Below are 22,912 nucleotides of genomic sequence, written 5' to 3'. Positions count from 1 at the left end.
TGCGCGTGATGAGGCGTGTCTGTTGTGCTACCGAAGCGTTTATCGGTGTGACTGTGGATGTGCACCGTGCAGATTTAGGGAGTGGACCCGAAGAGAGAGCAGGGCGAGGGCAGACGGGGCTCTGCGCGCGCGCAAGTTCTTAGCCACACGCCGTGTGCGCGACAAGACGTCCTCGTCCCGCCGGCCTCAGCAGCCGATTTATACGTGGTTCCCGTGAAGCGGGTCAATATATGTAGGTGTGCACGTGTGCATATCAAAGAGGCGGCGAGGGAGGAGGAAGCCGAGGCAGAAGACGAAGCCTCTCGGGGTCACAAAGGACGAAAGAGAGAGAGAGACAGCGATAACAGGCTCAGCGCAGCACTGGAGGAGAGGGGGGGTCAGGAACACGGTAAGCGTGCATGGCTGCAACGAGGCAGGCAGTTTTGCAGCAAGGGGGAGGGGAGGGAAACAGGCTGCCTTCAACTGCACAGTCGCCTACACAGACACATGCCCCAGCGCCGAGCCTTCCGACGGGGAACCTCTCCTAGGCTCCTCACCTCACCACGACCCACTACGCGCGGCGCGGGTCATGCGGCTCATGCTGCTCTTCTTACGTCGCCTAGCCTTCTGCTCGGTGACCATGAAGGATGGCCGCTCGGCGGGGCCGGCCTCGACCGGTGGCACCCAAGACGCCTTGTGCAGTAGCGCCTGCAGCTTGCGCAAGCAGCCCTCTTTGTTTTGCAGCGCGCTACGGTGTTCGTGACAGCTCACGACAATGGTTGTTCCGTCAGTGGTGAGCGAGCCGCCGGCCTCGTTTCGGCGCAGTGCAGTCAGGAGCTCGTCATCAAAGAATTCGGATAGGAGCTCCATGTCCACCCGCAGCTCGACCTTGTTGCTGCTGCTATTCGTACCTTGGCCGCCCGGGCCGCTGCCGCGCATCGTGCGAACTTCGTAGACGGAGGGGTCAATATTGATGTGCTTTAGGTTCTCCAGTCGATAATACCCTGTCTCCTTGAAAGAGTTAATGTGCGACGCGCGCACTCCTTCAGTCAGCGACGACAAGGAGCTTGTGTCAAGATGCGAGACGCAGCAGGAAAGTACCGGCGACCCTGCCGGGTGTAGCCGGCGGGCGTGCACCAAACCAGCGCCCTGAAGCAGCCGCACCAGCATCCAACGCACGGCAGCCGAAGAGAAGAGCTGTAGCACAAGGGCAGCGGAGAGTCCACCTTTTCGACCGTCATTCGACGTCCGTCTTGCGTCGAGCCTGCAGCTACACAGCAACTCCGGCAGATGCAGTGTTCTTTCCTCCACCGTCTTCGACTCCTGCGCCAGAGTGAAGGGAGGCTCGCGTAGGCAAGAAACGCAACAGGCTCGAGACAGAGAGCTGCGGCGAGTCACTTGGCGAACAGAGGAGTGATGTACTGAAAAGAAGCTGTACAACAAGCAGAGACACGTGCGCTACGGCGCTGACTGGGAATCATTGCCGAGGTGAGGGAGAGCAGCGGCGACGAGAGTAGGCGCGCATGCACGAGAAGAGCGCGATGCACACTCTTTCGAGGCACGAGAAGAGGGGGGAAGCGTCTGTGGATAATGTCAAGATAGTCCGCCAGAATCTTTTTCTTTTTGCACCTCATCGCACCGCTGCCGCTGTCGTCACACATAGGCGAGGCGCGCGCAGGCACGGATAGGGCAGTGTGCCGGCAACGAGAAACGAAAGAGGCCTTTGCTCGCTCTCACCCTCTCAGCTCACTTCAGTTTTGTGCGATGGCTGAGAGCACCGTTGTTCTCGTTACGTATTCCATTCTCTGCAGCGTGGATCGAGTCAGCGTTGATGGGCGATAGCTCGCAGGCAGAGCTCACCGAGTCACCACTGCCACAGCGTTCAACGGCAGCCCTTTCCGTTGAGCTCGCCCCCCCTCTACTTGGGCTCACCTCTTCTGCCCCTCCACACCACACACAAGCGCACACTTCTCAGTCGCCCGTGAAGCATTCGTTAGAGTCCGCCATATACTGAGATGGCCGCGCAGGATCTACTAGCACCACCACCACCACATGAGCACTCTGCGAGCAGGGAGCACTCCCACCGCCTAAACAAATCCGACCACCACACCATCGCTGCTGAAGCGGCAGACCAAACACACCGCAGCGTCAGCAATCAAAGCGGCGCGAAAAAGTGAGCTGCACGTCGCCGCAAAGACCTTCACTGCCTTGACGCCACGAAGGCGAATTACCACTCCCCCAACCCCCTTTATGCAGAGCAACTGTGGCCGGGGCACTCGACTAAGGCTCGTCTTTGCCGCTCTTAGCGCCCCCAACCCTGTAAAGCCCAATCGACTTGTCCACGGACGACCCAGACGTGTACGATCGGTTCGTGTAGCGCTCACGCAGCTTGCGCAGGTACTCCAGCGTTACAAACGTCGCCGTGTTGTGCGGCGCCGAGCGGAAGAAGAGCGCCATCGAGCCCTTGTACAGCCCACGCACCCCCTCGATACGGTAGATCTTCCACGTCGCTAAAGCGAGGTTTGAGGAGTACACCGCGGGTTCGCCGACGCGATGATTGAAGCAGCGTGTCTTCACCACGTCGAGTGGATTTACAAAAACCACAACACACATTACAGTCACAATCGCAGAGCAGATGTGCACGCGGATGTCGGAGGCGCGCCAACCCATCGCTTGGCATATCCTCGGCTTGGCCACGTCGTACGCGGTGAGCTGTGTCGCGGAGCTCACTACCGTGCGCTGCGCCGCAATGTGCGAGCCCTTCCAGAGTGCTCGCAGGCCGCCTGTGCGGTAGATCGTGCGGAACGCATCACGCACGCCAGCGTAGCTGTACTGCTCTCCCGTCGTCGCCTTCGACAGCATGTCGCCCCGGGCCGTCACAATCGTGTTGCGCTGCGACTGCAGGCGCGTCTTCACCAGCTGGAACGGCGAGGAAACGTAGTTGCCCACAAGGCCACACAAGGCCGCCGCGAGTACCGACACGTAGATGGCATCGGACCCACACGTGAAGCTCATCTCCGCACGCACAGCAGGGTACAGCCCGACACGGATCCCGTTCTGCATCACCTGCCACATCACAGACGACACGAGGCCCTTCTGCAGTGCACGCAGGCCCTCTTCGCGAGCCACACGCACCATACCCTGCGCCAGGTTCTGGTACACAACCTTGTACTCACCGCGCTTGCACAGCTCGCCCTGAAGCTGCATCCGCGTCCGCATGACATCGAAGGGGTTGGAGATGACCGTGGCACACATGGAGGCGACGACCCCGTCCACGTACATGTCCACCGACGTCATAAGGAGGTCAAAGAGAATAAACGGAGAAAACGTATTCGAAGCGCTCGGGTCGGGGGCAGTTCCCTGCTGCTCACAGCGCCGTGATGTTACCCAAACGAATCCCACACTCCGGTCGGCACACCGAAGGCCCAAATCGGCTTCCCTTCCCTGAGGTGGTCCTCGAAGAGAGGGAAAGGAGAGCGGAGCGACGGAGAGAGAGAAAATTTAAACAGAAAAAAACAAAAGAGCGCGACACGGCGCCGTGTGCGTCGGGGGAGGGCGTAGGCAAGGCGTGTGCAAGGCCGGAGTCGAGTCCGCTGTAAGCTTTGCCGGTGCGTTTCATGAAGGCAAGAGACGTCCAAGCCACACGCACACGCACACACACAGATACGCACGGCTTAAGATGCACCTCTGAATGTGTAGAGGAGGCGGGGGAGGGGGGCAAAGAGAGGGGGAAAAAGAGCAGAGAGAGACTTCGGGCCGCCTCAGCCTTTGGTCAATCAGAGTAAATCTGAAAGCGACGTCGGAAGGCGGTGCGCACACTGCAGACGCGTACAGGCGGGCGCGAGGAGGCGCGCGAGGAGAAGAAAGCGCAGGGAAAAAGAAGCGATGAGAAGAGACACACTTATGGGGTCTTTATGAAAAATCTTGTCGATGCAGCTCTGTAGGAGGGAAAGGGAAAGAGGGGGGGCCTGTCACCCCGACATCGTGCGGGTAGTTCAGAGCCCTCAGAGCGAAGGTGCCCCGAGGATGCGATGATGCGAGAAGCATGCAGAGAGTTAGGGAGGAGGGAGGAGGGCGGCATAAGAGAAGGAATGGCGTGAACATGCAAAAACTGAGGGAGAAGAGGGGGGTGAAAGGGCACTTTGTTACTCCGCCGGGATCTCCTGCTAGCGACCCAGACAGTCTCGCTAAGAGAGAAGGGGGAGCCAGAGGGGGAGGGGGTGAGGAGGACTTCGCTTCGTTACCTCTCGCTGTAACGATGATGCGCAACGCACACGTCACCCTTCCTGCTCTTCCGCTACGTATGTGTGTTCATGTGTGCGTGTGCGTCGTCAATAGAGCCGCAACAGCATAGCAGATAGTATGGTGCCAGCAACTGGTGCGGCCGCAGCATACGCCTGCAGCGTAAGAGACAGAGACACAAGCGGACAGACAACCGTTTCTGTCTTCTCTTCTTTCGTTAACGGCCCCCTGATCCTCCTACCGCCCGCTACGCCCCAGCCTCCGTCACTGGTCACTGCATCGTGCTCATTGGAAGATGTAAGGTGCGGTGTTCTGCCTCGCGCACTTGTTGAGGGAGGGGGGGAAGGGCGTTCGGGGCGGAGAGGCAGAAACGAAATGACAGGGGCTAATGCACGTACGGGGAGGGTGATGATGCGAGGAAAGTCTACGCATCCCCACACGAAAAAAAGAAAAGCGTGGGAGCAGAGCGGAAACGAAAAGCGGGAACGCGAGCAGGCTCGCGGCAGCAGCCATACGCGTGCGCGCGCCTGCTCGCCACTTGATGCGGCACAGCTCTGCGAATGAAGCACCAGCCACCCACCAAGAAGCGACTGTACCACCCAGATGGCGACGGGCCGGCAGCGACTGGGGGGAGGGGGATAGGAGGCGAGGGAATGATGTGCGATCACTCCCCCTCCCCCCTGTCGAGCGAGCGAGCGAGAGGGGGGCGTAACAGAGAAAAAAGGACAGGAAAAAAGCGGCACAGACTTTTTAAAAAAAGGGGGAGAGAGAAAGAGCCTTTGCACACCATGACGACGCGTGTCTTTGCGGGCACCAGCGATCGTGGGGCATGCCTATCCGCGCTTACGCTGTCCACGCCCGGAGGAAGGGGCTTGAGAGTCGCGCAGTTACGCAGCTCGATGACAAATTTAATGGGAACGCTATTCGAGGTCAGACCGTATACGCCTAAGTGTACTCGTGCTCAACCATAGCGGGAGAGTGACAAGAGGAGAGAGAGAGGAGGGGAGCAGTGAGAGGTCTCAGAGGAAAAGGGGGGTGTGCAGCGCCTGAGTTGGAGTCCAGCTAAAGCAATATATATTTATAAAAGCAAGAAAGCAACACCGCATTTACACCCGAGTTGAGAGAGGGGGGAAAGCACATCACGAACCACACGCATATATATATATCCTTACTTACCAACTAATCTATACACATGCGCATGGATTCGCAAGTATTGAGCCGACACGAGCCGCATTCGTTTCTGCATCACCAGTGTTTGGAAAAGAGAGCAGTGGTGCAACTTTTTTCCTGTGCGCCAAACGTGTCGGTGGGCGCCTCCCCCTCACCACGAATGCGCTGACGCGCTGCGGCTTTCCTCGCATTCGGTCGTATCGACCATGATGCTCGCACGATCGCACCCCTTCTCACGAATGCGGCACCGTCACCCTCCCCCTCCGCAGCAGCTCTGCTCGCACCCCGAACCTTGCAGCAGCCTTGCTGCATGGGCGCCGCTCCTGCCCCTACCCCCGCTCTACCCAAGACGTCGCACGCGGAGACGCCGCCGACCTTGCGCACTCATCCACGCACGCAGTGACTTCTCTGCACCCAAATCTGTGAGTTCCCAGCATACAAGTGAAGGAAGTTTGATGCGCTTTAGAAAGAAAAAAACGCAGTCTAAGTGGAGAGCGAAAAAGGAGGTGCGAGTGCCCACGACACGGCATATCCTTTTCGCGAGAAACGGATACACCACCGCCGCCATCAGCGACGAGCTGGCGAGCACGCACCAAACACGTCTACGCCAATGTCGCGTGACGGTTTTGTTAGAAAGGAGCCCCCCGCGCGCGCAAAGAAGAACGTGATGTGAGTGGCTGACGCTCCTGCGAGACGCAGGCGCTTAAACAGCACAGCTCTGCATTTAGAGAGTAAAGTTTGCTGCGTCTTCGCTGCGCTCGCGGGTCTCGCTTCTCCTGGGAGTGGAGCTCCGGACTGGACGAGAGGCCTCCTCCTACACCTCCCCCTCGGCAGTTTTGCCTTCCCATCGTGCCGAGTGTATTCGTTCTGTGCGCTCCCCGCTGCGTGGGATGTGTGCGTGCTGCGAAGAACGGTCCCGTCACAGCTGTTTGCTACGACTCCTGCAGTCGCCCCTTCCTGAGGGACGGGTGTCAGGCTGCATTCCCACGAAACGCCTCGGGTTCATGTATTGGATGGCCTGCTCCAGGAACCGCTTCGTGCGGCTGTGCGCCGTGGGCATTTCCCGCAAGGCCGCCAGGTCCAGCGGCGCGGTGTGCTTCAGGTGCAGGGGCCACTGCCGCGCGTCGGGCAGCGTCGCCACCGGTGGCAGCCCCTGCATGCGGCGCATCTCCGCATACAGCTCCGCGTCCGACACCCCCAGGCTCTTCGCCGTCGGTGCCTTCCATCCTAGCTGGTCAATCCTAGGAGGACTTGCGCGGCGCTTTCCTGCGTGGCAACGGCCTCCTTCGTTGGCTGGAGGCCATAGCCCAGGTACCGCTTGAGCGTGTCCGCTCGCGTGTGGCCGGTGATCCGCATGAGGTCCGCCTCGGATACGCCGTTCGCTGCCAGGTAACGGGCGGCGCCCTTCCGGATGGACGGGAGGGCCGCCGCAGGGTTCACGCGGCGCAGCTGATCGCGGAGGCTCGTCACGTCCGCAAACAGGCGCTGCGTTGGGCCTCGGCTCTTCACCAGCTTCAGCAGCAGGGCCGCGTCCTCTCGCTGCAATCGCGTCCCTATCGCATAGGGCCCGCGGAACCTTTCACCCTTTCCATAGCGGATCGTGATACTGGGGCCGTCGGCGAGCTCTCCGAGAGTGCGGAGATGTGCACATCCCTTGTCAGGAGTGTCCCCAGGTCGCCCGCTCGTGCGGCGCAGTGCCACGCCAGCTTCAGGAAGAGCGCGGCGCGCGGGTGGGTGCGGCAGAGCTCCCTGTAGGCCCTCTGCATCTCCTCGGTCCGCAGCCGCACAGACTCTGTCGTGGCACGCGCTCGAAAATCTTTCCCATGGTCTCTCCGGGCTGTGCCACCTGCTGCTTGGAGACGAATACGTCTGCCGCAGCCCCCCCCCGCTGCCTGCCTGCCTCGTAAACGAGTGCGAGCTCGCTCTCACACAAGATCGGCGCGCTCCTGCTTCCAAAATGCTTATCCGCGTGGCGTCCGGGGGCTCTTCCTTTCGGTCGGTTGCCCCGCTGGCTATGCGCGGTGTGGCCTCCCCGAAAAGTCGGGGCAATGAGCACGTTCTGTACGCTTGTCGGCAGCATCGAGCAGTCCATGCGCATGACGCTTGTGCCGCACACTTCAGCGTCCTCGCCATATCGCTGCTTGGCCAATGTGCAGTTGCGGTGGGCGGGCGAGCTCGGATGCCGGAGTACCCCTCCCCCCTCTCGCCCCCCTGTCACGGCGGTAAATGCGGACGCAGACATGTGGACGCTATCCGTAAAGAAACGGCGCAGGCCACCGCCATCGTTGCGACTGGTGGTATGGGGGGGCGCGGGGGTTGGCGCGGGCCGCGACGTTGCACGGGTGCCTCTCTTCTGCCCTGTCCTTTTTTTTTCGGCTCGGCAAAGGAGTGACGCCCTCGACCGCTTCCGCCTGTCGTGCCATGTCGCTGCCAAAGGGGGGAGGGGGGGAACAGATGCTGCTGCGTGGCTCGCGGCGAGCAGAGTCGCGGATGAGGTCGCCGCCTTCGATGATCGCAGCTGGTTTCGCCGTAGCCATCGCAGTTGGATTTCTCTGCGTCGGTCAGCCCCGAGTGCACCACCACTACCCCTCCCGTTGAGCGGTTCTGGAGCTTGGATGTGCCTCACGACAGGTTCCGCCGCGCCCATGTGACCCCTTCTCGGCACGGCCTACGCGCTGATGAGAAGTGGCTAAACCTCGTGTGCTTGCAGGCACATTTTCAGCGTGCTCTTTGTGCACATCTGTGAGTGATTGTGTATGTGTGTGTGTGTGTGTGTGCATGCGCGAGGGATGGGGGGGAGGTGCTGAATAAAAAAAGGTTGCAAAGAGGAAACGTTTGAATTTGATTCCACCGTGCCTGCACATTTCTATGCGCATCATCTTCCCTCCCATCTGGCCTGTCCTTGATGCCCTCTCGACTCCTGTGAGCGCCAATCCTTTGTGAGCCTCTGTGCTCGATTCCTCCGTTAGATTTCACATACATGTTGGGCGGCAAGCTCTAGCCTCGTACCTTTATGCCCTCCACACCGTCATCCTGCGTGCCACAACGGTACAAGGGAGAGGAACCTTTAGACACAGGACACAGCTGAGATGGGTACCCATGAACGCGCAGCGGACAGCCAGTAGGAAGGGGCCGGTGCGAGTGGAGAAGGGAAAAAGGAGGACTCAGTTGTGTGCCCGTGCCGCGCCGAATATCCCACGTCACGCTCATATGGCCCCGCCCTCCCCGTGGCACACCTCTCTGTGGCCGTCCACTGTCAAGAGAGAGGGGGGAGGGGGCAGAGCAGCGAGCGGTAACAAAAGAAAAGAGAGAAACAGCGGAAACCACAGTTGTAAGAGGGAGGCGTATTGGCGCTGAGATGCGCACAGGTGAGGTAAGGAGAGAAAATAGCGGAGGAAACGAAACAACGCATAGCCGCGACACGGAACGGTTTTGGGGGAAGGGGGACGAAGGGGAAGGCTGATGGGGGGAGGGGGGCGCGAGTAGAGGACGATGGAGGACATGCACCGCAGGTGTGTCGTTGGCGAAGATAGGTAACCAGGCAAAAACGGTGGCCGGGAACCTGCCACACCGCCTCTCTCTCTCTCGCTCTCGCTCTCGCCCCCTTCCCTTTCTCCTCCTCCACCTCTCCCCTTTGAATTTTCCGTTCGTACGAGAAACTCTCACCCGACAACAACCGCCATCTCGCCAGTAGCGGTACACACCTACTTATCCTCCCGCCATTGGTGTCCGTCTTTGCCGCTCACTTCACCTGACGTCGTCGCCCTCTCCTGTAACTTTCGAAACCTGATCGACTTGTCCACGGACGACCCAGACGTGTACGATCGGTTCGTGTAGCGCTCACGCAGCTTGCGCAGGTACTCCAGCGTTACAAACGTCGCCGTGTTGTGCGGCGCCGAGCGGAAGAAGAGCGCCATCGAGCCCTTGTACAGCCCACGCACCCCCTCGATACGGTAGATCTTCCACGTCGCCAAAGCGAGGTTTGAGGAGTACACCGCGGGTTCGCCGACGCGATGATTGAAGCAGCGTGTCATGACAACGTCGAGTGGGTTCATGAAGCAAACAACGCAGACAGAGGAGAAAATGGCCGCGCAGATGTGCACGCGGATGTCGGAGGCGCGCCAACCCATCGCTTGGCATATCCTCGGCTTGGCCACGTCGTACGCGGTGAGCTGTGTCGCGGAGCCGACGAGTGTGCGCTGCGCCGCAATGTGCGAGCCCTTCCAGAGTGCTCGCAGGCCGCCTGTGCGGTAGATCGTGCGGAACGCATCACGCACGCCAGCGTAGCTGTACTGCTCTCCCGTCGTCGCCTTCGACAGCATGTCGCCCCGGGCCGTCACAATCGTGTTGCGCTGCGACTGCAGGCGCGTCTTCACCAGCTGGAACGGCGAGGAAACGTAGTTGCCCACAAGGCCACACAAGGCCGCCGCGAGTACCGACACGTAGATGGCATCGGACCCACACGTGAAGCTCATCTCCGCACGCACAGCAGGGTACAGCCCGACACGGATCCCGTTCTGCATCACCTGCCACATCACAGACGACACGAGGCCCTTCTGCAGTGCACGCAGGCCCTCTTCGCGAGCCACACGCACCATACCCTGCGCCAGGTTCTGGTACACAACCTTGTACTCACCGCGCTTGCACAGCTCGCCCTGAAGCTGCATCCGCGTCCGCATGACATCGAAGGGGTTGGAGATGACCGTGGCACACATGGAGGCGACGACCCCGTCCACGTACATGTCCACGGTAGACATTAGAGAAGACGAGCGCTCCTTCCGTTAGAAAGACGAAGAAAGGAAGGAGGTGACCAGAAGTGTAGCCGCGAGTGATTCGGTGCCGCTGCATAACACACCACTACAGGTCGGCTATGCAACTGAGAAAGGAGGTGGGAGTGAAAAGGCAAAGTGCCGCGCGGGGTCCTTTAGACGAAGCGAACAACCGGTGACGCATGGAGGCGGCTTCAGCGCAGCTCAGGAACATACACAACTACGCCAGCACACGCCTGAGGGTCCCTGCGCTGCTCTGCCCGTTCGCATCCTGCAAGCATCATTCGCGGTGGGAAGTAACGTGAAATCTTTTCCGTGTAGTGCGCCGCCTAACACAGAAGGGCACACGGAGGCGCAAGCACCCGCCGGCACGTCGAATGGCGTAGTTTTCATGCGTGTCTTCTATTCGGCACAAGACGGCGAGGTCGACGTGCTGCGGTCGTTGGTGCGGAGAGTCCTGTGACGCACGTGGCTGATAAAACAACAGACTCGTTTCGGTTCCTCTCCAGGGGTCCCCTCAGCATCCCCCTATACAGGGGCTCAGCCTTCTATTACTGAACATGTCACGCACGCACGGATAGCCCCCCCTCATCGCGCCCTGCCACGAAGCAGCGCTACGACACATCGCTACAGCCATGCGCCAGCTCCGCCGCCTGGCCACAGCACCAGTCCCAAACGCCATCCACCACCTCGCCGCCAACATACGTACCGGTGCGTCGCTCTCATCCTCCCCCTCCCTACGCCGCAGGCACCTGACCCTGCATCGCCGCGAGGAGCGGTGCGGCGTCTGCTAGGGAAGGGGGGGTGGATGGAAGAAGGGAAAGAAGCTCTTAGTGGATGCGGCCGTAGGCGGCGGCAAGGCGCTTCGTCGTCATCATCATGCGCATGGAGCGTCTTCAGAGTGTGCGGCACGCCGGAAAAAAAGAGCGAGCTCGTATGCTGCTTTTTTTCGCTCTTTCGTTGGACGCCGCGGCCAGAGAAGTGCACGCGACGGGCAAAAGGAGAGCAAAGCGCTGAGTGAACGCGTGTGTGGCGTACGAGCACACCGAGAGAGGTGGACGGGCACGCACACGCGCCTCCACGTAAGGCCAGGCACGCGTGGCCCCATGGCGGTGAGAACGAGCGCGTTGTTGTATAAAAAAAAAGAAAAAAAGAGGGGGGCGGTCGAAGAGCTTACGGCAAAAGGCTACGCAGGAGAGAAAAGTCGGACCAGGCGCGTCAGAAGGTAAGAGGAATCAGCGCTGTTCAGCCTCCGTGCGTGTCGCGCAAGAGGGAGCCGGGGGGCGTATGGGAGCCCACGAACTTAAGTGTTAGCGCCGCACGTAGCAGCACACCCATTCAGCCATCACAGTGTTGTCTCAGCCGACGATTGGATGATGTTGGTGTGCTGGGGGAGGGGGGAGGAGAAGCGCATCAGTAGCACACAAAAACGGGGACGCGCAGCGCAGAGGGCCGGGCCGGGGGCGGGCGCGTCCGCCCAAACACATCATCACACATGCCTATGCTATGGTAAAAGAAGAGGGGGGGCTGTGCTGTCGAACGTACGAGAATACTACAAGAGATGCACGAAGAAGGGTGCCAGCCGCGGAAGGGGTGACCGGGTCATTGACGCGCAGCACGCTCGCGCCTCCGCGCCCGCAGAGGAACGTACGCGTGCGCTTTCTATCGGCCACAGAGAGCGGCAGGGGGTGGGGAAGGGAGCGTCTGCGGCGCCTGCGCTGGCAAGCACGGTGCGAGGAGAGGAGGCCATCGTGAGCTGGCGCGCACGAGACACAGAACAGAGGAGGAAACCCACGCCCTAATGCAAGCAGATAAGCTGTGCGAGAGAGAAGGGGAGATGGAGGAGTGTGTCTCTAACAATTTGTGCACACATGCGTAGAGCCGGGCGCTGTAAGCCTCAGATGGCGCGCAGCTACGCGATCCCTCTAGCACGCATGAATTGGGAGTGCGTGCGGCAGGGGACGCGTGGAGGAGGGGAGGGGAAGGAGGGCGTCGAGCGGTGAGACTCAGACACAATTGCAAGTGACTACGGCATCCTGTTTCGCTCTGCTTCGTGTTGTCGCGCGCAGCGCCGATAGCGGCACACGCGCTTTTTTTACGCGAGACGACGCGTAAAAGTGCGCTTGCCGTTCGGGCAGTCCCACACCCAATGGCGCATGCTCACGAGGGCGACCTCCAACTCCGGCATTGCCTTCTCGCGCAGTTCCTCCGGCACCTTCTTTCCGAAGGAGTCGACAGCCTCGACGCAGGCGCAAAGGTAACGCTCCCGCTCCAACGCGTTCCACACGCAGCGCTGCACGTAATAGCGCGCCTTTACGATGCTTGTGTAGCACCGCTCTGTGCGGCCGGCCCAGAAGAGAACGCTCCTGAGGTAATTAAGCTTGCGCAGCATGTACTCCTTCTCCGCGGTCTTGTGCGTGCAGTTGCCGAAGATGAAGCGATACAGCGGGTAGTCGGAGGTGTAGATGGTCTTGTAAAGCATCTCCAACGAGCTCACACGGTCGCGCCAGTACGAGTCGAAGTCCTCGCACCACGAGACCTGCAACAGACGCTCTGTATCATTCTCCAGGCTGCTCAAGAGGTAGCGCTCAACCGCGTTCAGCCGGAGCCCCGCCGGTACAGCCGCCTCCGGAACATGCCAAAACTCGAAGCTGCGGTACTCGGATGGCGAGGTGATGCGCTTCAGCCAGCTCTCCTTGCACGCCCAGCCCTCGCACGGTATGGACCCCCACGAGGTATAAATGGCGCGCGCTGGTGCGGTGGTCGACGTCGCCGGATGAGTGGCAGGGGCGGCTACTGGAACACCCTGCACGACGGCGGCACTTGACAGGCACGCAAGACGGCGCATGCCGCTGTTTCGGGAGCGTCTTTGACAGGGTTGGGGGGCGGCGGCTGCAAACGTCACAGAGAAAACTTACGATTACACGAGACGCGGTGGGGTGGGGTGACCGAGGGAGGGGGAAAGGAATGATATGTAAGCATGCTGACGAGTAAGGGGCCACAGAAGGTCGATGATGTTCAGTGTGCGTGCGTACGTCCATGCGCAGGTCCGTGTAGACGTACACGCATATAATGTGCGAGGGCGACAACGGGTACAAGAGCGGAAAGGCGTTGAAAACAGGTTGGATTTGGCCTAGACGGAAGCATTCACCACGCCACTCTGTCGCTCTCCACCCCTCGAAGCCATTCCCCTGGCGGGCGCAGCGGTGCGTGTGTGGGACGACGGGTCGACTCAAGCGCCATCTCTCCGCCAGCCCCCCCCACACTTCTGCGCAGGTGCCCCTGCTCCCTCTTCTCCCTCTGCTCCTGTCAGCACTCTGCATCGGTGCCCGCTCTCCTCTCAACTGCAGGGCTTTGCTGATTATCGTCACGGTTACACGGGAGATGGGCGAGCACCACAGCACCCAAGCCCTCCGCACCTATCGGCCTCTTCGAAACCTTACCTTCGCCCTTACCCAACTTGGCGTGTGTATGTGTGTGCGCACTAGCAAGACAGCGGACCAACAGTAAACAATTATGAACAGGACGTCGTCGAGGGGGGGAACAGGAGAGGAGCCCCCACGAACGGAAAGGTACAAGCACAAGCGCCGCTTGCTTTACCGAAGAGCAAGGCGTACCGCGCATTCGCGTGCGGGATGCCTTTTCGCAAATCTTAGTACGGGCGATGATAAGAGTAGAGTTGGCCCATGTTGTGCGGCATACCATTGATGTACCGGGTTGCCTTGGCCAAACTCGCGGCGCGGCTCTGCGGGGTGCCGTCGGCGTACGTGTGCGTATGAAAGTGCTTCGGTATCTCGCCCAAAGCTGCACTAGGAGAGGCTGATGCGCTGCTGTTGTCTACAGTGGCTTCCTGCGGGCTCAGCACCCTCCCCATATGCGGCTCCGGTGGTATTTGCACGCCTGGAGGGGCCGGCATGCCGACGAAAGGGCGGAAGGGCATGTATGACTCGGGCGGGGCGGCCGGTCCTTCGGGCAGCAGCCTCGCTGCAGCACGTATATGACGAAGAATGCCGTGGCCGTACTGCCGCTGCGCTCGCTGCGCAAAAGACTCAGCGGCCGCCTCCACTACGTGGCGCAGACGTGCGTCGCGGTCGAGAGCAACGTTTTCCTCCGCGTCTAGTAGAGGCGAGGACGACTTTGCGGTCTCGTTGCGCGCCGCCTGCTCGGAACTGCTGTCCATCTCATGGCGTTGCGCCGCTGCCACTCCCCCACACTTCTCTTGGCGGCGACGGCGCTGCACGTCAAAGAGAATTTCATCCAAAGTCTTCCCGTCGAACGCGTCGGCAAAGACGCGATTGGCGTCGCCACGCACAAACGGCTTGCGATACCGACGATGTTGTCTCTGCTGATGGGCCGTCGAGGGCGACGACGCAGAGGCAGTCGATGTCCGCTGCGCCCGCCTCCGCTCAGGCGTAGAAGATGACGGCGCGCCACCGGCAGGAGAGCCGGCTCTCGCACCTGCCTTTGCGTTTGCGGCGGGCGGCGTGCCTGCCGCTTCTGCGGTGGTAGACGGTTGTTGCGTGCGGCGCGTCTTTATGCCCAGCTCGGCATCGTGCGCGCGACGCCTCACCGGGTCGGAAAGCACTTCGTACGCCTCTGAGATACGGCGGAAGAGCATCTCCGCCTGTGCCCTCTGCGCCTCCTCCGCCACATCGGGATGGTACCTGAGCGCCAGCTGGCGGTAGGCGGTCTTCACTTCCTGTGGCGTTGCGTCCGTGTCGACACCGAGGCTGCGGTAGTAGTTCAGCTTCGGCGTCCTCGCAGCGGCGGACGACCACGCACCGTGCGCCGAGGCAGACGCGCAGCGACGACTGGCTTGCAGCGCTCCGCCATAATCAGAGATCAACGAGGAGTACGCAGAGCCCCAGGTGATCGCGTATGCCGCCACCCGAGGTGCGACACAGTGACGGCCAACGGGCAAGATGCGTACGCAGTGCATTCTAAATTAAAGCGCGGAAAAGAGTCACAGAGATGCGAGCACAGTTCAAGGAGGAGGAGGAGCTGTAATGAGAAGGCCCCTCTTTCTGCGCTACTCCCGTGTCGGTGCACCGCCTCTTTACACCAGGGACGGTGAGCACACACACAAACACGCAGAAACAGCGCAAACGCCTGCGACGAGTGGCGCCCTGCCAAAAAAAAAAACGTAAGACAAACAGAGAAGGGAAAGGGACATGGCATCGAGAGAGTGAAAAAAAAAGAGAGTGAGAGGAGGCACCTGTATGATCGTAAGCCACAGCAACAGCTCCACGAGTCCCGCTACCCCACGACGCACCTCCCCCCAACCCTCGCCTCCTCCGGTGGCGGGGGCTTCTGCGCTGCAGACCTTTCTCGATCCCCACCCCGTGTCCGCACTGAGAGACGCCCCCTTGTATCACGGGGAGGGGGGAAGGAGGAGAAGAGGGCTGCGTGCTATAGCGAAATCTGCGGGCTCTTTGGGTGGGGAGGAGGGAGTACGCATACCTTTCCATGAGGGCCGCAGCATGCCTTGCAATGGCAGCGTGTGTGTGCCTCGCAGCGGCTCTTTAATACTTCCCCTTAGGTGCCGACGTGTTTTGTGAGGTCCGCGTCGGCAGGTATGCCCACTAGCACGCACGCAGCCCCACGTGAAGACTGCGATAGACCTGAGAGGAGCCTATATACGCTAGAGAAAGAGAGAGAGACGACAGGTGAGGCAGTTGGCAGACTTTACCTCACCTCCTTCCTCTTACGAGGCCGCCATCTCTGCGGTTGGTGGTGCCGTGCGCGCGCCGTGCGGCGGTGCCTGTCCACAGGATCGAACGTAGCTCTCCCACTGCCGCGCCGGCATCCACGCCTCTAGTGACTTGGCAACGTCGAGCAAGGATGGCTCAGCTAGCAGCTTGAACCCTGCCGACTCCAACTCAAGCGAGAGATGTCGCGGCATGAGTGTCGCAGCAGGCCTCGATAGTGCAGCGCTCAGCGCCCTTGCGCTGCCTTCGCCCCTGGTGATTGTGGAGTAGTCCACCACAAGCAAGACGGGTAGCGGACGACGGTGATGAGGCAGGGCGTCGTGGTTGTGCGCGCGTGGATCTTGCGCGCAGTAGTGCCAGCGAAGAAGTTCTGGCAGAGAAGACCGAGCGAGTCGCCACACTCCGACTTCGCTGTTTAAATCGATGTCCTCCTTGAGAACCCTTCGCGCTGTTACGACGGCGGGTGCCGCTACTGCCTTCGCTCTCGAGCGATCCTCACTCATGGTCAGGTGCGCCGATGCGCACGCGGGAGCGCCAGGACGCAGGCACACACGCAGCAAAGGCTTCTCGGCCGCACTCCACTGGCGCACCAACTCAACTATTCCTTTCCCTTTGGAAGAGTCGGGGGCATCAGCAACCACCGATCCGAACGAAACCGCCAATGAGCCGGGGAGCTGAACAGCCTCAAGAACATTTATGCTATAAGCGCTGCGTCGTATCGTCTGCGACGGCGCAGCACTGTCCTTCGCGACAATGGCCAGCGCCGGCGATGTAAACGGCTTCGAAGGTGCAGACGAGGCAAAACCTCCTGGCGATGCCAACGAGGACGATGGCGAGGGCGCGCGCAGTGCGGCCCCCATGAAAGTAGCAGGCTGTCGATGCCGTGGTGCCCTTCCAGTTTGTGGTTTCAGTCGGCTTCCCAACAAGCAGTGAGCGCGATACAGTCGAGCCACGTTCGCTTCAAGGTCCATCTCCGCCTCCACTCCCTTCCCGTTGCTGGTGGCCGTAGCTGACACAGAATCGCCTGGTGCGCAGCGGCAGCAGATGGAGGTCTCCAGCGTTGCCAGATGCACCTCCACGGCACCAAGCGTGTGTCGCCCACTTCCTACGAGTGCGCTTAGGGCCGATCTCACTTCTCGCGCCACACTGGACCACTGCTGCGGAATCTGCACATCGCCTCCCTCACGTTGCAGTGGGCGGCGTGCCACCTTCGGCAGGAGCACCAACAGCCTCAGCGCCACGGTGGCGTTCATCATGACGCTTTTGAGATCCGGGTGCTCGTCGAGGTGCTCACGGTATGGGTTGGTGATATTTGGATGCCCGTACACCTCCAAGTCGAACTCCTCCTTCGACATGTGGGACAGCTGGTGCTGCCGGGGAATGCGCAGTCCAAAGAGGCCGCCGCCCAGCTTCACGCCCAGGCCTCCCTGCATGTGGTTCGAGGCGTGCCGACGGCCATCACGAATACTGCCCGTGATGGACGACAGGCGTTTGTAGCGTCCTTGTCGGCCGTGGGTGTGGCGCGTATGGACGGCACCGGCCCGCTTACTTCGACCGCGCAAAAAGTCGCGGGAGCTCCAGCGACCCAAGCCCGCATATGTGGAGCGGAGCATGGCTCTCTATCTCCGTCCTCTTTCCCTCGAGTAAAGCGGGGAGAAGGGGGGCGTCCAAAGGACAGTGGCCGGGTGCGAAAGCAGCTCGAGGCCTGCGGTAGACAGAATGCGTGCGGCTCCTCCTCCTTCAGCCGTTTCTTGCTTGAAGACAGAGCAAAGATGCAAAGACACCTCACATCACATACACAGAGCGGACCTGAAATCGTGAACAGAGAGTGATGAGCACCGCGCACATTCGCGTTGCTTTGGTGATGGCAGGCACGGTAAGTTGTGGTCCATTCCACCCGATGTCGGCGCGAGACGAGACGATTGAGAAGAGGGACAAGGACGATGAGACAGTGCGGCAGAGAGAGCGTCATGTGCCCCCCACACAGCACGGAGGATTCGACCCGCCCACACGCATACGTACCCGCAGAAGTGATCATGAAGAGGAGCGCTTCGTTCTCCTTCCCATACATCCCTTCTCTAACGCTTAACGCACGCGCGACGTTGCACTCGACAACCCCTCGCCCACACCTGCCGGAATTCGCACGCACGCACGCACGGATAGCCCCCCCTCATCGCGCCCTGCCACGAAGCAGCGCTACGACACATCGCTACAGCCATGCGCCAGCTCCGCCGCCTGGCCACAGCACCAGTCCCAAACGCCATCCACCACCTCGCCGCCAACATACGTACCGGTGCGTCGCTCTCATCCTCCCCCTCCCTACGCCGCAGGCACCTGACCCTGCATCGCCGCGAGGAGCGGTGCGGCGTCTGCTAGGGAAAGGGGGGGGCTGGCTGCTCGGCAGCCCTACAGAGCGCGAGTGTGCGTGTGTGTGTGTGGGAGGGGGGGCCACCGGGCTCCTGAGACGTCCCCATGCGCTGAGGGGTCCCCTCTCTATCCAAAGCCTTGGCATGGGAGCGCCTGCGGACGGAGGAGCATACTGGTGTAAGTTTCGCGGAGGCATCAAGAGCGAAGAGTTACCGCCGATCAACCCCTTGTGCCCCTACTTCATTTCCCGGCGTACGAGACGTATGGGAACAGCAAGCGAGATCGCAGGTGTTAGAGGAATCAAGGGGCGGGAGAGGGGCGTGCCTCAGTGTGAGCGATGCTGAACACAACAGAGGTAATGAGGGAGAGGCGGAAGGTGCACAGGCTTGCCAGGTGCGAGAGACAGCGGTGCGGGGGTGCGAGGGCGGGCCGGGGGAAGGGGGAGGCCAAAGTCAGTGGCGCAACAAAAGAGCGTTGCCGAGCACATAGTACAAGACGACAGCGTAGAGAAATCACGCCCCTGAGCAATACAGAAGGGGGAAAGCACAGACACAGAGCGCGATGCATAGAGAAAGTGAGGAGGAGGAGGAGGGCACACTTGAAGCACATACCCGCGCACGCCACAGGGCGGGGCACAAAGAAAAAATGAATGGGAGGAATGGGAAGCGGAGGGAGGGGGGAAGGCAGAGCGCCTAGCGCGTAACGCCGACCTTTCTTCCTCTGCCCCATCTCAATGGCCAAATGGAGGGTGTGTTGCTCCGCTATGCCCTGTGTCTCTCTGACCCTCTCGCCCTTCGCTGCAGATGTGCATACCCCTTGACCAGCCCGCCGTCTATCCCTTCGCAGCCTTGGCGCCCGCCAGCCATTGCTGAATCGCGGCCCGTCGCCCTTCCACAGCGGCCACGACGTCGGGACGCTTGTTAAAGGCCGCCACCTGGTCCTCTGTCAGAGGCTCGTTCGTGAAAGGGTGCTTGCTCTCGGAGAGGAGGAGGTGATGCAGCGTCTCCTGGTTGACATACACCAAGTCGTTCAGGTCCTTCACTTCCGCGGGTAACGCAACCGGCTGAAGAAGCGGGGTGGAAAGCAACGCGTCCAAGGCGTAATCCGGCGCGTCGTCCCAGACAGCCTCCTCGTTGTCCACCTCCTTGGACACAGACGTCACGGCCGACGCCATCTCGGACACCTTCCACGTGAGATCCTCTGAAACGAGCTGGCGGTCCACGATGGTGCGCAAGACGCTGTCTATGTCACATAGCGGAATGCTGCAGTGGCATAAGCAGCGGAGGAAGTTCTTGGAGCGTCGAAAGTGCGTGAAGCAGTCCACAAGGCGCATCAGCACCTCGCGAGGGCGGAAGTTATATCGATCCGCGTTTTGGATCTTCAGACTCCGGCTGTTTGGACCAGCGAACGCCATCAAGCTGCGGGCGAGCATCTCGCTAATCTGCCCCGCCACCATGTTCTGCGACACACCCTTCGGAAACTGCAAAGAGAGCTCGATGAACATGTCCATCGACGCGGTGAAGAGCAGCAGGTGCGAGCGGAGGCTCATGCCGCGCTCGTGGTACGTCTGCGACCGATCCGCGTTCTCCACCTCGTTGTCCTCGCCTTCGTCTTCGCCAGAGTCAGCCCCCTCGCTTCGACTCGCGCCGCTGCGCTGGCGGCGCGACTGCTGTTGCTGTTGCTGCCCGCCCAGCCCATCAGCGCTGCTCGGCGAGCTGCTCGGCGCTACCGCATTCTCCGACAAATCAGCGCCGGCCTTCACCATCTCATTCATTCTGGTGAGGGTGTCGATAACCTGATCAACCGCCTCATTCACCTCCGCCACGGCCATGTGCGAGAAGCGCTCCAGCATCGTGTTGTTCGCCTGGGACTCCAGCTCCTCTCGCACGGGTTCGCACAGCAGGTTTGACTTGAGGAACGTTTTTAAAGCGTACGACAGCTCGTAGCGCACCTCGACCCGCTCGTAGGTGGACTTCTCGACAGCGATGTAGCACTCCATGCAGGCACGCACAATGTGGGTGCTGAACCACGGATGCTCCTCGAGCACCTTGCGCGTCGTATAGTTTTCCTGCAGCCGCAGCAGATAGGCCGGGAAGAGCGCATGCGTGTGGGGCTTCGGGAAGTACTTGGTGTTGCCCATCAGCACCAGCATGAGGGAGATCATGCCGTCAGAATAGAGGCCGTCCAACGGCGCCATACTCGCGGCACGGATGACACAGTCGACGAGACACTGCGGCAGGTAGCCCCACTCCACTGGTGGTTGAGCCGGCAGGCCACCCTGGTCGTCCACCTGCATCACCGTCAGCAGCCAATGGGCGAGGTGATTGAGAAAATCGAGCCGGCTCGCGCCAAGCTCATCTGACCCCATCAGGCCCTCGAGCAGGAGCTTCTCCGCGGTAAAGAAATCGCGCTGCTGCGGTGATGCCTGTGGATGGGTCGCCTGGCGCTCATCGCGATCGTGCTCGTCAATGAAGACGGACGCGCATAGCGTGACCGCACGGGCCGCGAGGAAGAAGAGATGGATGAAAGGCTTGTAAGCTTCGTGGCTCGACGGAGCGCTGGGTAGCGGGTTGTCGTCATCGTAGTGCGCCACCCGCTCGACATCGCTGCCAAAAGATACCACGACGCCACGTGGGCCGTACAGGCGATCAAGCAGGTAGTGCGCTGGGATCTGGTGGTATTCGTAGCCGCTGGCATTGTTCACGCCACCCTTGCTCGCGCGCACCTGGAAGATAGGTAGCGCGAGCTCAATGAGGACCGACTGAAGCTGTACCATGAAGTAGCGAGAGCTGATGGGGCTGTCGTGATGCATCGTCTTCAGGTAATCCTCGTTCAGCTGTAGGGCCCTGCCAAGGTACCGAAGCGTTGCGTCGCGCGCCGTTTTTATGCGCAGCAGGCCCTGCACCAGTCGCACGTTCATCTTCGCAAGCGTCTTCATCTCCTGCTGGATGGTGTAGACGGTGTGTTGGTGCTCCTCCTTCTTCTCTGGAGGGAAAAGGTTCAGAATCTGGAGCCAGTCCCCATTCGGGGCGTACGCGGCCGCCTCCGCCATCGGCTTTGGGCCCAGCCCAAAGAGAGCGCCCAGGAGCGTGGTGCGCTCGAGCTGCGCGCCCGTTGTGATGAACACGTTGGTAAAGAATGGGCTCGCCATCAGCACGGACTGCGTCTGTTGACAGGCGAGCAGCGACAGAAGCACGCGGTGCAGCTGCTTCACAATGTCCATATCTCCCCACGAGATAAGGGTCGCGAGTTGTATGACGTGAGACAGGACCTGGTTGATAAGATGCTCCTCGTCGTTCCGCTCAACGCCCGCGCGAGAGGCGATGTTGGCGAAGAGCGCCTCAACGGCAACAGCGGAGAAGGCGTCAGAGGCGAGGTAGGGCAACAGCAGCAGGCCGTAGGGTGCCTTGGCCTTGAGCAAGGCATACGCGGCGTCGCAGCTGTCCTTCTCGAGGATTGGGTTCTTCGTGCTCTTGGCCTCCACAATGCGCAGCATCTGCTCCGCAAAGGGGTCCTGCGTCTCCTGCAGCGAGCTATGCGCCGCCGCTGCCTGGCTGGCAGACGAGGGCGCCGCAGTCTCTGGAATCTGGGCCATGGCAAGATCGATATTACGCCGCACCGTACCGAGGTCGCCGCCCGACACGGTCGTAATGCGCTCATTGGCGTAGAAGACAATGAAGGTGGGAATAGTGGAGACGCCGAAGCGGCTGGCGCAGTCTCGGTTGCGGTCGACGTTGCATTTGGCAAAGAGGACCCTGTTGGGGTCGTAGTAGCGTGCCATCTGTTCGAACTGCGGTCTGATCTGTTGGCACGGTCCACACCACTCGGCGTAGAAGTCAATCACCGTCACCGCATCGCGGCGCTGCACGTACGATAGCAACTGCCCAAGACTCGTTATTTCCAGCATGTCGAACGTATGTACGGTGGCGAGGGTGTGAAGGTTGACGTGTCGCAGTGTCTATGCGCCAAGGCAGGCGATGAGGCTGAGCGGTCGAACCACTTCACAGGCCACTCTCTCTCTCCCTCTAAGACACCGCACTCTGAAAACTAATACAAAAAAAACTAAAATCAATACGAGAGAGCTGCAAGAGGTTGCACCGTGAGCCAACGTGTAGCTGCGCAGTTGCGCGTGCGTATGTACGTGTGCGTGTGAGCACGACTGAAGAGAAAAGGTTGCACACGCGGAGAGGGTCACGGCAGAGAAGAGGTGGAGCATAAGTACAGGATCAGCGCGTGCCCTTTCTTTATGCGGAGGGGAGGGGCGGGGTACAAACGCTCCCATGAGATGTGTCAGGTGGTGGTGATCAGCCACTCTCTTACCTCTCCGCACAGCCACAGAGCCCCCACACACACACGCGCGCATACACTCACACAAATAGACGCACGAAGGCAATTCGGTATCGGCTGGTACACGGCACGTACATGTGCGTGTCCGCGTCCATCCAAGACGGCATCGGGGGCCACACTTGCTATTCTGCAGGTGCCGGCGGCGGCGTAGAGGTGAGGCGGATAAACGCCACTGTCGCTCATCACAGAGCACACGCGCTTCGAGAGACAGCTCCGTACACCTCTACGAAGGTGGTGCGATGTGGACGCGACGCCTCTGCATTGGCCCGTCGATCTGAGGTCGCTTCTAAGGGGTAGGACAGGCAGTGTAGTCCGTTGGCAATGCCGAGT

The 22,912-nt window shown here is 60.6% G+C and overlaps 8 protein-coding genes across 8 annotated transcripts; all 8 read right to left on the bottom strand.

Moving 5' to 3' along the window:
* Nucleotides 1-537: 537 nt before the first annotated feature.
* On the bottom strand, nucleotides 538-1,149 carry LSCM1_03731 (uncharacterized protein; the record flags this gene model as incomplete). The annotated part of the gene is made up of 1 exon (XM_067321264.1): nucleotides 538-1,149. One exon carries the CDS (start codon nucleotides 1,147-1,149, stop codon nucleotides 538-540), a length of 612 nt encoding a protein of 203 aa, XP_067176632.1.
* A 1,110-nt stretch (nucleotides 1,150-2,259) lies between these two features.
* Nucleotides 2,260-3,276, bottom strand: LSCM1_03730 (uncharacterized protein; the record flags this gene model as incomplete). Its single annotated transcript, XM_067321263.1, has 1 exon — nucleotides 2,260-3,276. The coding sequence occupies one exon, from the start codon at nucleotides 3,274-3,276 to the stop codon at nucleotides 2,260-2,262; it is 1,017 nt and encodes a 338-aa protein (XP_067176631.1).
* A 3,342-nt stretch (nucleotides 3,277-6,618) lies between these two features.
* Nucleotides 6,619-7,524, bottom strand: LSCM1_03729 (uncharacterized protein; the record flags this gene model as incomplete). The annotated part of the gene is made up of 1 exon (XM_067321262.1): nucleotides 6,619-7,524. The coding sequence occupies one exon, from the start codon at nucleotides 7,522-7,524 to the stop codon at nucleotides 6,619-6,621; it is 906 nt and encodes a 301-aa protein (XP_067176630.1).
* Nucleotides 7,525-9,095: 1,571 nt separating this feature from the next.
* LSCM1_03728 (uncharacterized protein) lies at nucleotides 9,096-10,148 on the bottom strand (the record flags this gene model as incomplete). The annotated part of the gene is made up of 1 exon (XM_067321261.1): nucleotides 9,096-10,148. One exon carries the CDS (start codon nucleotides 10,146-10,148, stop codon nucleotides 9,096-9,098), a length of 1,053 nt encoding a protein of 350 aa, XP_067176629.1.
* A 2,107-nt stretch (nucleotides 10,149-12,255) lies between these two features.
* On the bottom strand, nucleotides 12,256-13,008 carry LSCM1_03727 (uncharacterized protein; the record flags this gene model as incomplete). The annotated part of the gene is made up of 1 exon (XM_067321260.1): nucleotides 12,256-13,008. One exon carries the CDS (start codon nucleotides 13,006-13,008, stop codon nucleotides 12,256-12,258), a length of 753 nt encoding a protein of 250 aa, XP_067176628.1.
* An 804-nt stretch (nucleotides 13,009-13,812) lies between these two features.
* On the bottom strand, nucleotides 13,813-15,099 carry LSCM1_03726 (uncharacterized protein; the record flags this gene model as incomplete). Its single annotated transcript, XM_067321259.1, has 1 exon — nucleotides 13,813-15,099. One exon carries the CDS (start codon nucleotides 15,097-15,099, stop codon nucleotides 13,813-13,815), a length of 1,287 nt encoding a protein of 428 aa, XP_067176627.1.
* A 765-nt stretch (nucleotides 15,100-15,864) lies between these two features.
* LSCM1_03725 (uncharacterized protein) lies at nucleotides 15,865-17,481 on the bottom strand (the record flags this gene model as incomplete). Its single annotated transcript, XM_067321258.1, has 1 exon — nucleotides 15,865-17,481. The coding sequence occupies one exon, from the start codon at nucleotides 17,479-17,481 to the stop codon at nucleotides 15,865-15,867; it is 1,617 nt and encodes a 538-aa protein (XP_067176626.1).
* A 1,586-nt stretch (nucleotides 17,482-19,067) lies between these two features.
* On the bottom strand, nucleotides 19,068-22,142 carry LSCM1_03724 (uncharacterized protein; the record flags this gene model as incomplete). The annotated part of the gene is made up of 1 exon (XM_067321257.1): nucleotides 19,068-22,142. The coding sequence occupies one exon, from the start codon at nucleotides 22,140-22,142 to the stop codon at nucleotides 19,068-19,070; it is 3,075 nt and encodes a 1,024-aa protein (XP_067176625.1).
* Between the last annotated feature and the right edge of the window lie 770 nt (nucleotides 22,143-22,912).

This window comes from Leishmania martiniquensis, chromosome 30 (genome assembly GCF_017916325.1).
Source record: "Leishmania martiniquensis isolate LSCM1 chromosome 30, whole genome shotgun sequence".
In the NCBI taxonomy this organism is placed as follows: domain Eukaryota; phylum Euglenozoa; class Kinetoplastea; order Trypanosomatida; family Trypanosomatidae; genus Leishmania; species Leishmania martiniquensis.
Note: the sequence above shows the minus strand (reverse complement) of the source record. Positions and strands in the feature narration are given on the sequence as shown.